At 36.1% G+C, this 13,394-nt stretch overlaps 1 protein-coding gene across 2 annotated transcripts in view; it reads left to right on the forward strand.

Moving 5' to 3' along the window:
• The window catches only part of MAP3K1 (mitogen-activated protein kinase kinase kinase 1), an 85,341-nt gene extending 72,547 nt beyond the window's left edge, over nt 1–12,794 (forward strand). For both annotated transcript variants that reach the window (XM_059916393.1, XM_059916394.1), the window contains 9 exons: nt 1,388–1,479; nt 1,750–1,939; nt 2,254–3,535; nt 3,910–4,062; nt 5,510–5,672; nt 6,824–6,955; nt 7,987–8,129; nt 8,749–8,880; nt 10,190–12,794. In XM_059916393.1, coding sequence (XP_059772376.1) covers nt 1,388–1,479; nt 1,750–1,939; nt 2,254–3,535; nt 3,910–4,062; nt 5,510–5,672; nt 6,824–6,955; nt 7,987–8,129; nt 8,749–8,880; nt 10,190–10,339 — 2,437 coding nt within the window. In that variant the 3' untranslated portion in view covers nt 10,340–12,794. The remainder of the gene's footprint in view (nt 1–1,387; nt 1,480–1,749; nt 1,940–2,253; nt 3,536–3,909; nt 4,063–5,509; nt 5,673–6,823; nt 6,956–7,986; nt 8,130–8,748; nt 8,881–10,189) is intronic.
• Nucleotides 12,795–13,394: the final 600 nt, after the last annotated feature.

A 13,394-nucleotide genomic window follows, 5' to 3' on the forward strand; every position in this document is an offset into this window, starting at 1 on the left:
TGATTCTCTTTTATTTTAAAGTAATATTCTTAAAACTGAAGTCCAGTTGATAAGAACAGCAGCTGATATGTGAGATATTATCTCATTTTAGAGAATGAGTTACACAGGATAGGAACCAATAAAATCATTATACATGCTTTGCATTATCAGGGCCAAAAAACCAAAACCAAAAACCCCATTCCATTATTTTCTTTGTGATGGAATTTTACTCTAACTGTGATAGTTTTGTCAAATAACAACAACAACAATTCCATATATCCCTGCAATATCCTTAAAAATCAGCAAGGAACAGGAACAGCCCTAACTGGAGGTAGAGAAATGAGGGTATGGTGATAGGGAAAATGAGCACAAGCTATGCTTTTATTAGACCGCTGGTTCTCTCTCTCTTTTATTTTTTCCCTTTCCATAAAGTGGGAGACCACTTTTCATATAATGAGCATAGCTACAGTAAACACTTTTTTGGCAGTTCTCATCTCTTCGTGTCCCAGCAGATCTCAGGTGGTAAGAAGCACTGACTCTCCCTTGGTTTGCCTCTGCCATTACCTCCCTTTGGAGCTTTTCTAGTCCAACTTTGTCTTCCTCCCTAAGTCACATGATGTAGTCTGTAGAGGATCTCAGAAATTAAGCACTTAACTTTGACTTGTTTCTCATCTCATAAAGTCTGTCTTTTGTCTCCATTGTTTCTCTACACAAGCCTACAGATTGTAAGTATTAGAGGTTTTCTTGTTGCTTAGAGAGAATACTATAAATATCTGAAAAAAATTAACAATTTGCAAAATGCATAGAAAAATCATTTCATTTCTTAATATTATAATAGGGTTTTTTTCCCTAAGAATTTCAATGCCTTTATGGCATTTGTTTTGTTGTCCGCTTTCTGAAATTCTAAAGTTAGGTTGTTTACCTGGTCACTTGAATGAACATCATAAGAAATATGGTAAAGAGATTTTATGATATTTAGAAGTCATTCTGGCTATATAAAGAGAATATAAAGGTTTTGGATGGGAAGATTTTGTTTTTAATTCAAGAGAACTTAGTGAAAATTCAGAAATCAAAATGTCTGAGTCTTTTCTTTCTTATTTTAACAAGATATGATAATGAAAATAAGCCTTTTATCTGGTTTCATTTTTAAATTAATACTTGCTGTTTAAGAGCCAGTAGTGAAGATTCTGTGCTTAACATAGAAGATAAGGTAAAATTTATGAAATTAGACCTAATAATAAATATTATTACTTATAGTGACATCATTAATTCAGTTTTAGTGGTTGAGAAGCAAACACTCCTAAAAACATTTTTTCCCACCTTTTCACAAGGCATTACATTACTCCTCTCCTTTTAATATGTATTTTATCCAAGATTCAAGTCTGATGTTGCTTCCTTTCATTTTTAGTCGCACAAGTCAGCTGTCTATATCAACGCTATTGGAATTGTGCAAAGGCCAAGCAGGAGAGTTGGCCGTTGGCAGAGAAATACTTAAAGCTGGTAATAACTTTTTACTTAAAATTAATATAGCATGTTTTATCATTTTCCTTAGACGGTCTAATCTCATAATCTCTAATAGGGCAGTTACAGGATTTTGAAATAATTTTGTAAATTGACTCAGCTAACATTAGAAATGGAATTAATCTAAAAGGGAGATTCTTGAAATTAATATAATTCAAGTATTTTTGTTAACCTTAAACCATTTGATCATGTTTTGTTTTAGATTTTAATATCACTGTTCTTCAGTTATTTTTACTTTCCTTTCTGTAGGATCCATTGGTATTGGTGGTGTTGATTATGTCTTAAATTGTATTCTTGGAAACCAAACTGAATCAAACAACTGGCAAGAACTCCTGGGCCGCCTTTGTCTCATAGATAGACTGCTGTTGGAATTTCCTGCTGAATTTTACCCTCATACTGTCAGTACTGATGTTTCACAAGCTGAGCCTGTTGAAGTCAGGTAATTTTTCTTCTGAAAATACGTTTCTTTTCCTCCTCTTACCTACCCCATCCCACCACCCCCTGCCACACCCATCCAAGAAGGACACATTTTAGATGAATGAAAGACTCAAATTACAGCGCACATGTAGGTTACTGATACCTTAATATTTGATTGGCAAACACCTGAAGTCTAGGCTATTTAATTAAAAATTTATACATCCTTTTTACTGATTTTTTTATGTAAAAGCTGTGAATTAGTACCGTTTTCTTTATTTGTATATATTTTGCAGTAATTTTAACTTGTTTCATAATTGAATGTGTTTTTTCTTTCAGGTATAAGAAGCTGCTGTCCCTCTTAACCTTTGCTTTGCAGTCCATTGATAATTCCCACTCAATGGTTGGTAAACTCTCCCGAAGGATATATTTGAGTTCTGCAAGAATGGTTACTGCAGTACCCCATGTATTTTCAAAACTGTTAGAAATGCTGAATGTTTCCAGTTCTACTCATTTTACCAGGATGCGTCGTCGTTTGATGGCTATTGCAGATGAGGTGGAAATTGCTGAGGCCATCCAGCTGGGCATAGAAGACACTTTGGATGGTCGACATGACAGCTTTTTGAAGGCATCAGTCCCTAACAGCTGTCCAGAAGCCACAGAGAACAGTTCCTTTGAGCGCACAGACCATTTACAGAAAACTGGAAAAGGATTGTGTGCTACAAAATTGAGTGCCAGTTCAGAGGACATTTCTGACCGACTGGCCAGCATTTCAGTAGGACTTCCTAGTTCAACAACAATGGAGCAGCCAAAGCCAATGGTTCAAACAAAAGGCAGACCCCACAGTCAGTGTTTGAACTCCTCTCCTTTATCTCATCATTCCCAACTAATGTTCCCAGCCTTGTCAAGCCCTTCTTCATCTGCCCCATCTGTACCACCTGGCACCGTAACAGATGTCTCTAAGCATAGACCTCAGGGGTTTGTTCCCTGCAAAATACCTTCTGCATCTCCTCAAACACAGCGCAAGTTTTCTCTACAGTTCCAGAGAAACTGTTCTGAAAACAAAGACTCAGATAAACTTTCCCCAATCTTTACTCAGTCAAGACCCCTGCCCTCCAGTAATATACACAGGCCAAAGCCATCTCGACCTACCCCAAGTAATACAAGTAAACAGGGAGACGCCTCAAAAAATAGCATGACACTTGATTTGAACGGTAGTTCCAAATGTGATGATGGCTTTGGCGGCAGCAGCAATACCAGTAATGCTGTTATACCTAGTGATGAGACAGTGTTCACCCCAGTAGAGGAGAAATGCAGATTAGATGTCAATACAGAGCTCAACTCCAGTATTGAGGACCTTCTTGAAGCGTCTATGCCTTCAAGTGACACAACAGTAACTTTTAAGTCAGAAGTTGCTGTGCTCTCTCCTGAAAAGGATGAAAATGATGATACCTACAAAGATGATATGAATCATAATCAAAAGTGCAAAGAAAAAATGGAAGCTGAAGAAGAAGAAGCTTTAGCGATTGCCATGGCAATGTCAGCATCTCAGGATGCCCTCCCCATAGTTCCTCAACTACAGATTGAAAATGGAGAAGACATCATCATTATTCAACAAGATGTAAGTATAGTCTTTAAGAGGTTAGAGAATTTCCTCGGGCTGTGCTAAAATAAAACTAATTCAGAAATACAGCTTTTAACATGAGTTAACTGTTAGAAGCAGATTTTTCACATAGAATTAATTATACAACAGTTTTTGTATCATTATTTGAACAGAAATACTCATTGCCTATTTCAGAGGTGCTTCTGGTTGATTCTACAATGGTGATCACTTATGCATTTGACATTGGTCACCAACACTGTCCCTTCAGAGGTCAAGTTTATAGGTGATTTGGGAAGCCAGACTGAACAAGAGTAATATTTTGCCAGGCTGATTTCACAAACTCTTACTCTTTTAACTTAACAGTAAAAGGATTGCTCTCATTTAATATGCAGACACCAGAGACTCTACCAGGACATACCAAAGCAAAACAACCTTATAGAGAAGACACTGAATGGCTGAAAGGTCAGCAGATAGGCCTTGGAGCATTTTCTTCTTGTTATCAGGCTCAAGATGTGGGAACTGGAACTTTAATGGCTGTTAAACAGGTAAATATCTAGTGAGCATATAAATGATTAAAATTATAAAAGTGAAAAATGAGCAAATAAAGGATATATCCCCGTATGTATATATTTTAGTTTTTAAAGTTTTCAGAAACCCAAATTTCTTTTTTTTAAATATTTATTCTATTTATTTATTTATTTTTTTGCTGCATTGGGTCCTAGTTGCGGCATGCAGGATCTTCATTGCAGCATGTGGGCCTCTCTCTAGTGGTGGCTTGCAGGTTTTCTCTCTCTAGTTGCGGCATGCAGCCTCTCTTGTTGAGGCGTGCAGGCTCAGTAGTTGTGGCGCGAGGGCTTAGTTGCCCTGTGGCATGTGGGATTTTAGTTCCCCGACCACAGATCAAACCCACGTTCCCTGCATTGGAAGGCGGATTCCTTACGACTGGACCACCAGGGAAGTCGTGAGAAACCTAAATTTTAACGTAGATGTTGCCACAGCACCAAAAGTATCATAAGTTCTATTTGAAAGTTGAAGCATGATTATTGTCATGGTTCATCAAGATGAAACATCAGGATAGGCCCTATAAAGGTTGCAGTTTTTGTTTGCACTTTTTTATATTTATTAGAGGTATGGTTTTATACTCCCTTCAGCAAAGTTACTGGTGCAGTGTCATCTTGGGATTTCTGTGGTTTACTTTTTTTTTTTTAATTAATTAATTAATTAATTAATTAATTGTTTTGGCTGTGTTGGGTCCTTGTTTCTGTGCGAGGGCCCTCTATAGTTGCGGCAAGCGGGGACCACTCTTCATCGTGGTGCACGGGCCTCTCACCATCGTGGCCTCTCTTGTTGCGGAGCACAGGCTCCAGACGCGCAGGCTCAGTAATTGTGGCTCACAGGCCCAGTTGCTCCGCGGCATGTGGGATCTTCCCAGACCAGGGCTCGAACCCATGTCCCCTGTATTGGCAGGCAGATTCTCAACCACTGCGCCACCAGGGAAGCCCCTGGTTTACTTTTTATAATGAGCATGCTTATCAAGATATGACAATAGTTGGGAACTCCCTGGTGGTCCAGTGGTTAGGACTCGGCGCTCTCACTGCTGGGGCCCGGGTTCAATCCCTGGTTGGGGAACTAAGATCCCACAAGCCTCATGGCGAGGCCATAGTAAAGTTTTCATGTTTAAGTCATGTTGGTTCTTATGATTGGGCTTTTCTCAATTTTTTAGTCTGTCTTCAGACAGTTTTGAAAGATTGGTTATGTCCCAGTCTCTTTTCATCTCCTGATATTTTACTGCTGCTTGTTAGATTCTTATTATTTAAAAGAGTTTGACTTGGTTTTTTAATAAAGTATCTACATTGCATTCATGAGCATAAATGCCTTCTATTGATACATAAGTTAATTTGGGTTTGTCCATTTTAGATTAGATTGTTAGTGAAAATTATAAATAGAAACGCATCAGAATTCAAAACTTTGTAAACATGTTTACTGAAATAGGTGACGTATGTCAGAAATACATCTTCTGAGCAAGAAGAAGTAGTAGAAGCATTAAGGGAGGAGATAAGAATGATGAGCCATCTGAATCATCCAAACATCATTAGGATGTTGGGAGCCACATGTGAGAAGAGCAATTATAATCTCTTCATTGAATGGATGGCAGGTATGTTCATGTTTTAAATTACAAATAGTAATACATAGATTTAACTTTTGCTTGATATTAAATTTAGGAGAAACCGTTTAATGAACACTTATTTTTATTAAATAGTTTAGATTCCTAAAAGTAAATTGCCTTAACATAGTAGTATGAACTGTAAATAGTTTGTCTTTTCATTTAAATGTAAATAAAATATTCATTACCTCTACCTTTTAAACTTTTTCAGTGTGTCTTTTAAAATGATTGTGTATCATTGTTTTATAGGAATAATTTTTTTAAACCTGCCATGGTAAGATCCATATTTGTCCAGTTGGCCATCATTAATAGGACAGATTTAGGAAATATTTTAACATAACACTATAAAAATAAAATTAATTAAGATATAGCTTTAGAAACTAACAGGTAAACTAGCACTGAAGCGTAAAGTTGAACCTTGTCATCTACTTGAACAAATAGAGACAGAGTTTTATTTTGTATTATACCGTATATACAGTAAAATAAATGACTTGGGACGTAATGAATACATAAGCGCTTGGTTTAACTTCTTAGATTTTTTTGTGTTTGAAGAGTGTATTTCTATTTACAAATCAGTTCTTTAGTACATTCTCTGATGTTGGTTGTTACCTGGGTTGATGGTTGTATATAGGTTGACTATTATAAACAATTTTAGATGAGGCTTACTGAGTTTGTGACTTGTCCTAGGTCAGAGCTGGTAAATAGTAGGATATGAAGCCTAACTCTGGGTCTTCTGGCTCCTCCCATTCTTTTTACCTTCTGTTAAATAACATGTTACCACTGTTTACTTACGTCATTAAGAAAGAGATTTTGTATATCTTGGTCAAAAAGACAGAGAGGTGAATTGTACATATGAGAAATAGTTCCATCCAAAATTGTTAACTTTTAAAGCTTTCTGAAATCTTGACTTTCCAGAAAACCAGTTCCTGAGGGTTCCATGAAAATGTCTCCTAATTGATAGGTCTTAAGATTACTAGAATGTGTTAGTTTTTAAACCAGTTTCACTTCTGAAGCAGATGATAAATTTAATATTTCAAATGTAAATGTGAGCTCATGCAGTGCAAGCTTATGTAACCAAAGTGTAATAAACAATTTTAATTTTGGCTTAAGTTTATGACAAATTATTATTATTACATGTTTAGGGGGATCTGTGGCTCATTTGCTCAGTAAATATGGAGCCTTCAAGGAATCAGTAGTTATTAACTATACTGAACAATTACTTCGTGGCCTTTCATATCTCCATGAAAACCAGATCATTCACAGAGATGTCAAAGGTAGGAATTCTTTTACTTATCTTCTTATTATCAATAAGCAGAAAACAAATGTAATTTTAAAACTTAGACCTTTGTTGATAGTTTCTAACTTGAAATCAACTATGGGATTGTTTCTCCTGAGTAACTAAGATCACTAGAATTATCAGAGGTGAAAGGAGTGAAAGGAACTTTCAGGGTAATATATTCTGCCTTCCTTAGGCTGAGACTTTTCCACAGTCTTACTGCTAATTGATGGCAAACCAAGTACCGAATCCAGGTCTCTGATTCCCCTGTCTTGGTCTCATGATGTACTTAACTGCCTCCCCAAAGGTTCCTGTTCCTGGCTTTATTTAAAATAACTGGGATATTGTAAACTCCTTTTAAGAAAAATCCTCTCAAATCTTTTGCAGTTTGGTTTATTAAGAGCAACTTCGGGGAATTCCCTGGTGGTCCAGTGGTTAGGACTCCACGCTTTCACTGCCGGGGTGCAGGTTCGATCCCTGGTCAGGGAACTAAGATCCTGCAAGCTGTGCGGCCAAAAAAAAAAGAGAGCAACTTTGGTTTTCTGACATGAATGCCTTTAGGATTTGATATAACACATTCAAGTAATTTTATAACATTAATTTTTTATTAAGCTATAATTATGAAATTATAGTATAAACTCTGAATTGGTCTAGGTCAGTATGTTTCAACAGAACTTTGTCTCAAAGTGTAAACTACACTAAAATTGGAACTTTGAGGAAAGATTTTGCTAAGGGTCATTATATTAAAGGTTTAACACAACTATTTTTAAAGTTTTATGAAATCTCCGCTTTTGTTCCTTATGCCTTGATGCTTTGTCTGATTTTCCCTCTGAGGCTTTGGATTTTTTTTACACTGCAGAGACCTATGTGCCTTTACTAATGAAGTGAATTGAGAGGAAGAGTAGATTTCTCTGACACACAGTCTACTTTCTTTCGTTTGTCATTGTCCTATTTCATTAGTAGTATTTTACTGAGTTTTTAATCTGTTCTTTTGTTTTTAATAAGGTCATTTGCTGTTTTTGTTGACAGGTGCCAATTTGCTAATTGACAGCACAGGTCAGAGACTGAGAATTGCTGATTTTGGAGCTGCAGCCAGGTTGGCATCAAAAGGAACTGGTGCAGGAGAGTTTCAGGGACAATTATTGGGGACAATTGCATTTATGGCACCTGAGGTGAGAAGCAGCTTTGAGTGTGATGAAAGAAAATATTTTAGAGTTCTGTGTGACAGCATTACACCAAATAATTTTGCAGTGTTATCCACTATGTGCTTACTAATTAGAAGTCCACGGCCCTAAAACTAAGGTCTTAATGATATCCTTGATTTCAGACCCTTAATCCCTGCGTTTCCATAGCCTTTAAGCAAATCTATTAAAACCTATTTCTAACAAAGAATTATTCGGTAATTTATAGTAGTTGTTTTCTAGTAAACCCAAGGTGCATATAATTGCTGTTCTGAACTTGGCCTCTTCTGTTATGTTCAGAACTCTTCACGTTCATACGTAGTGATAATTGGTTGTCCTCTTGCTCTGTAGTTTACTACGCGTACTGAGGCGGCTTTGAAATTCTATGATATGACTCTCCTTCAGAACCTCACAATTCTCCAAAGTATTTTTGTCCCACATAGGAGATTGAGCGTGTTGATGAAATAAATGAGACATCAGGTAGTCTGTGGAACTGTTCTTTGTACATTGTTTTGCTCTGAAGTAAAAAAACCAGAATCCATAACTACAGAATAGCTTTCTCTTTTTCTAATGAGTCATATTTCCAAATTAACTCTCTGCTTTATTTTAGGTCCTAAGAGGTCAGCAGTATGGTAGGAGCTGTGATGTATGGAGTGTTGGCTGTGCTATTATAGAAATGGCTTGTGCTAAACCACCTTGGAATGCAGAAAAACACTCCAATCATCTTGCTTTGATATTTAAGGTAATCATGAGATAAAAATTACTTCTTTCTGCTAAAATTGGCAGCAGGCAAATTTTCATGGGTTCTCCTTCACTGTCAATCTAACGTGAAGGCATATCTTCCTTGAAATAAATGCATGTGTATGTATCTCCAGGAATTGATACGGTGTGGGGAATGTGGGCAGCATTAACAGTCAGTTCTCGTTATTCACGGTAGTCATGCTCTATCAAGTCACTGCAAACACTGAATTAGCAAATACTGAATCATTGCTCCTGGGTGAAATATGTACATATATATATATATATATATATATATACACACACACACACACACCCGAACACCAAACTTTTAAATTAAAATACTTGAAGCTCTTTATGTATTGTACTGTCACAAATTTTTTAATCTGTTATTTCCTATATTTAAAAAATTCACACCTAAGTCAGAGGCCAAGGCTGTTCTACCCTTCTGACAACTCTCAAATCCATTCTCTCCATTTCCACCAGAGAATAATGTAATGTTTGAGATTTTTAGCGTTTGAGTTGCACATGTGCTCATTTAAAAGCTTGGGCTTTGTGGTCATACAGACCTGGTCCCAAACCCTGGTTCCATCCTTTAACAGCCATGTGACTAGGAGAATTACTTATTCTGTCTACCCTCTGTTTTCTTGTTATAAAATGGGTGTAATAATAGCACCTCCTTGATGAATTATTTATATTATATATTATGAGGATAAACAGAATTACCTCTGGGCCTGAGTAAAGCACTTAAAACACACAGTCACCTCTGTGCAGAGTGGGTAGTAGTAGTCCTCCGAGCTGATCCCCAGCACCTCTCCCCTGCCATAATCTCCTCCAGGTCTCCCCATGCTTATATAACTTCCTCAGTCACCTGAAAATAAAAAATCAGTGCAGTTGTGTTTCTGATGTACTAAATTGACTGGCCAGGTTTAGTCTTACTTACTCTGAATAGCTCTCTGTGCTGAAAAAAACAGAAAATGTGCAATGAAGCAAAGAGGACAAACCATTTTGGAGAGTGAGTATGAGGAAAGCAGAATTGATTTGAGTGAATATTTCACCTGCCTAATCATTGTGATGCACTTAGCCTTGTTCATTTGAGACAATAAAGAGAACTGTTAGCTCCATCTGATCAGCATGTATTTGGTCAAATTCATGAGTTTTTCCATAGACACCTTGTTAGCAAAAAGTCCACTCACTTTTAATTCCTCTATGTATAGGATGCATATATAGAGGTTATGAAATATACGCCCATGTACTTGTGTATCAGAAGCTCCAGTTGTGGAGAACTTTAACCCTAGTGTTTTCTCTTACAGATTGCCAGTGCAACTACTGCTCCATCAATCCCTTCACATTTGTCTCCTGGTTTACGAGATGTGGCTCTTCGCTGTTTAGAACTTCAACCTCAGGACAGACCTCCATCAAGAGAGCTACTGAAGCATCCAGTCTTCCGTACTACATGGTAGCCAATTATACAAATAAACTGTAATGGAGACAGGATGCTCAACAAGAGAAAAAACTTTTGTGGGGAACCACATTGATAATCTGCTGGCCTTCATGCCACTGAACAGCTATGAACAAGATCAGTGGGGAACCCTTACCTAAGTATGTGATTGACAAATCATGATTTGTACCTAAGCTTAGTATGCAAAAGTCCACAATTTGTGCAGAAACTGTAAACTGTGCCTTTCAAAGAACTGGCCCTAGGTAAACAGGAAAGCAATGAAGTTTGCATGATTAATTAACAGAAGCATAATTTTTTGGAGCACTTTTTCAGCAATATTAGCAGCTGAGGGGCTCAGGATCTGTTTTAATGTTTCAGTTATTCTTCCATTTCATATTGTGATCACAAGCAGGGGGTTCTGCAGTTCCTTTTTTTTTTTTTTTTTGGTCACTGGCTATAAAAATCAGTATCTGCCTCTTTTAGGTCAGAATATGCTATAAGTAGCAGTAAATAAATATATTTTTTAAAGTTGATAACTTCTTTATGACCCACAGTTGACCTTTATCTTTTTAAATGCCTGGGCAATTGTGGTTCATTGTGCATTTTACTGTTGGCCCATTCATTTCGTTTTTGGAAATTATGGTTCTATATTTTCATTTCACCTTCATTTATGTTTAATATTCAGGGAAAGGTGATCTTTTCAAACAAGAAAAAAAAAAAAGAACTAGATGTGAACCAGAGTTTATTAAATATCTTGCTACTGCAAGAGTTTTTTAAAATACAGGTTTAATTTTGTTTGTTTTTAAAATTGGAATATGATAAAGTACTACCTTCATTGAGTCAGTCACTGCTCTTCTCATGCAGGTTAAATATAAATTAAGTGAAAATCAACTGTTCTCTGTGATGCAGCTCACAACCAAGATCAAGATGACCTTGAAATGTATTTGAATTTTTTTAATGTATCGGTTTCTTTTGTAGGAAACTTCACACCATTTAAGTCTTACTCTGTATGTAATTATCCATCATGCATCATCACCACTGATAACAACATTAACTGCTATTTTCCTTCTACCATGCATTATCTCTTTACAGTAGGCCTGGCTGATAGATAGATAAAGAAAAATTAACTTACTCAACTACGAACGAGTGTTTCTAAACAATAAATTTGCTCTGAACTTGGAAAATGTGTTCAGAAAGAAAAGTGAAATTGAATTTCATTTACACACTAATTCCTTGGATTTTGCACAGTTATCTAATGGTTTTTGTCTAAACTAAATTCAGATGCATGGAATCCTGAAGGAAAATGGCAGCTCTTTTACCCTTTTTTCTGTGAGTCTTTTAAATTAAGTACTGATTAAGTATTTAATACAGCTTTTTGAGATGTTAAGTTTTAACTCTTCAGAAGCCAGTTGAATTGTTGCAGAGTTAAATAAAATTGGTTATTCTCAAAGACTCAGGATAAGCTAAATAAGCTATATAGAGTACATTTTAAATGTACAACACAAATTGGAAGTAAAATAAGTTACAAGATAAGTTTACAGGGATATATTGCATATAATTTTTAAAAGGCAGTTTTTTTTATATGAATGTGTTTCTTAGTGAAATTTTACATTCCTTTGGTTGGAAGATTGGCAATATTTGAAGAGTTAAACATAGTACAGAAATGTGAAGTTTGGTAGCTCTAAATGTGTTGTATTTTCTTTCTTTTTTTTTTTTTTTGACTACTTAGAATTTTCACAGTTCTAATGATTGTTTCCAAGTCTCTCACGTGCAAGCTTTAAAGGATGCACTCTTGCCATTTTATGTACTGGAAGATCATTGGTCAGATTAATACTGTGTCTGACAGAGATGTAAACTGTATAAACTGAGGAACCTCAGCTAATCAGTATTACTTTGTAGATCACCATGCCCACCACATTTCAAACTCAGACTGCCTCTAGATGTCAAAAATCCATTGTTTGAGTTTGTTTGCAGTTCCCTCAGCTTGCTGGTAATTGTGGTGTTTTGTTTTTTGTTTTGTTTTCAATGCAAATGTGATGTAATATTCTTATTTTCTTTGGATCAAAGCTGGACTGAAAATTGTAATGTGTAATTATTTTTGTGTTCTTAATGTTATTTGGTACTCAAGTTGTAAATAACGTCTACTGCTGTTTATTCCAGTTTCTACTACCTCAGGTGTCCTATAGATTTTTCTTCTACCAAAGTTCACTTTCACAATGAAATTATATTTGCTGTATGACTATGATTCCTAAGACTTCCAGGGCTTAAGGGCTAACTTCTATTAGCACCTTACTGTGTAAGCAAATGTTACAAAAAAAAATCTCTGGGTTAAGATAATTTGGCTTAAATGTATCCTTTGTTATTTTAAATATATCAAGATATTTTAATTAAAATTTTTACCCCATTGAACCACTTTTATAGTATTTGTACCTATTTTGGTGTTTTGTCTTTATAGTAAATAAAAGTTTTTGAACAAAGGCTGTTACTTTTATTTATTTTGAAATAATTTCATACTGACAAAAAAGTCCTAAGAACACCACAAAGTGCTCCCATATATACCTTTCACCCAACAGCCCCATTCAGATTTTGCCAGCAGCCCAGTTATATCCTTTATAGCAAAAGGATCCAAACCAAGATCAGCTTTGCTCTTGGCTATGTTTCTTGAGTCCCATTCAATCCAGAACCATTCCTTACTCCTTCCTTGACCTTCACGACCTTAATTTACTGTTTTATAGAAGTCCCTCAATTTGCATTTGGTGATTGCTCATTATTCAATTCAGAGTATGCATTTGTGACAGGAATATCTCAGAGATGATGGTGCAGGCAGTGTTCTTTTCAGTGTCTCCTATCAGGAGGTATACAAGGTCAGTTTGTCCCACTGCTGGTGATATAAACTGTGATCATCTGAGAAGGCTTTGCCACTGTAAAGTTACTCTTTCCCTTTATAATTAATATCTACCTTTATATTAAATATTTTGTGGAGGTGATACTTCGAGGCTACATAAATAGCTTGTTATTCATCCAACTTTAGCTCTCTGCTCTTAGCTTTCTTGCCTGACTTATTACTCTGATGGTTG

The sequence above is a fragment of the Balaenoptera ricei genome, chromosome 3 (assembly GCF_028023285.1).
Source record: "Balaenoptera ricei isolate mBalRic1 chromosome 3, mBalRic1.hap2, whole genome shotgun sequence".
NCBI classification, from domain to species: domain Eukaryota; kingdom Metazoa; phylum Chordata; class Mammalia; order Artiodactyla; family Balaenopteridae; genus Balaenoptera; species Balaenoptera ricei.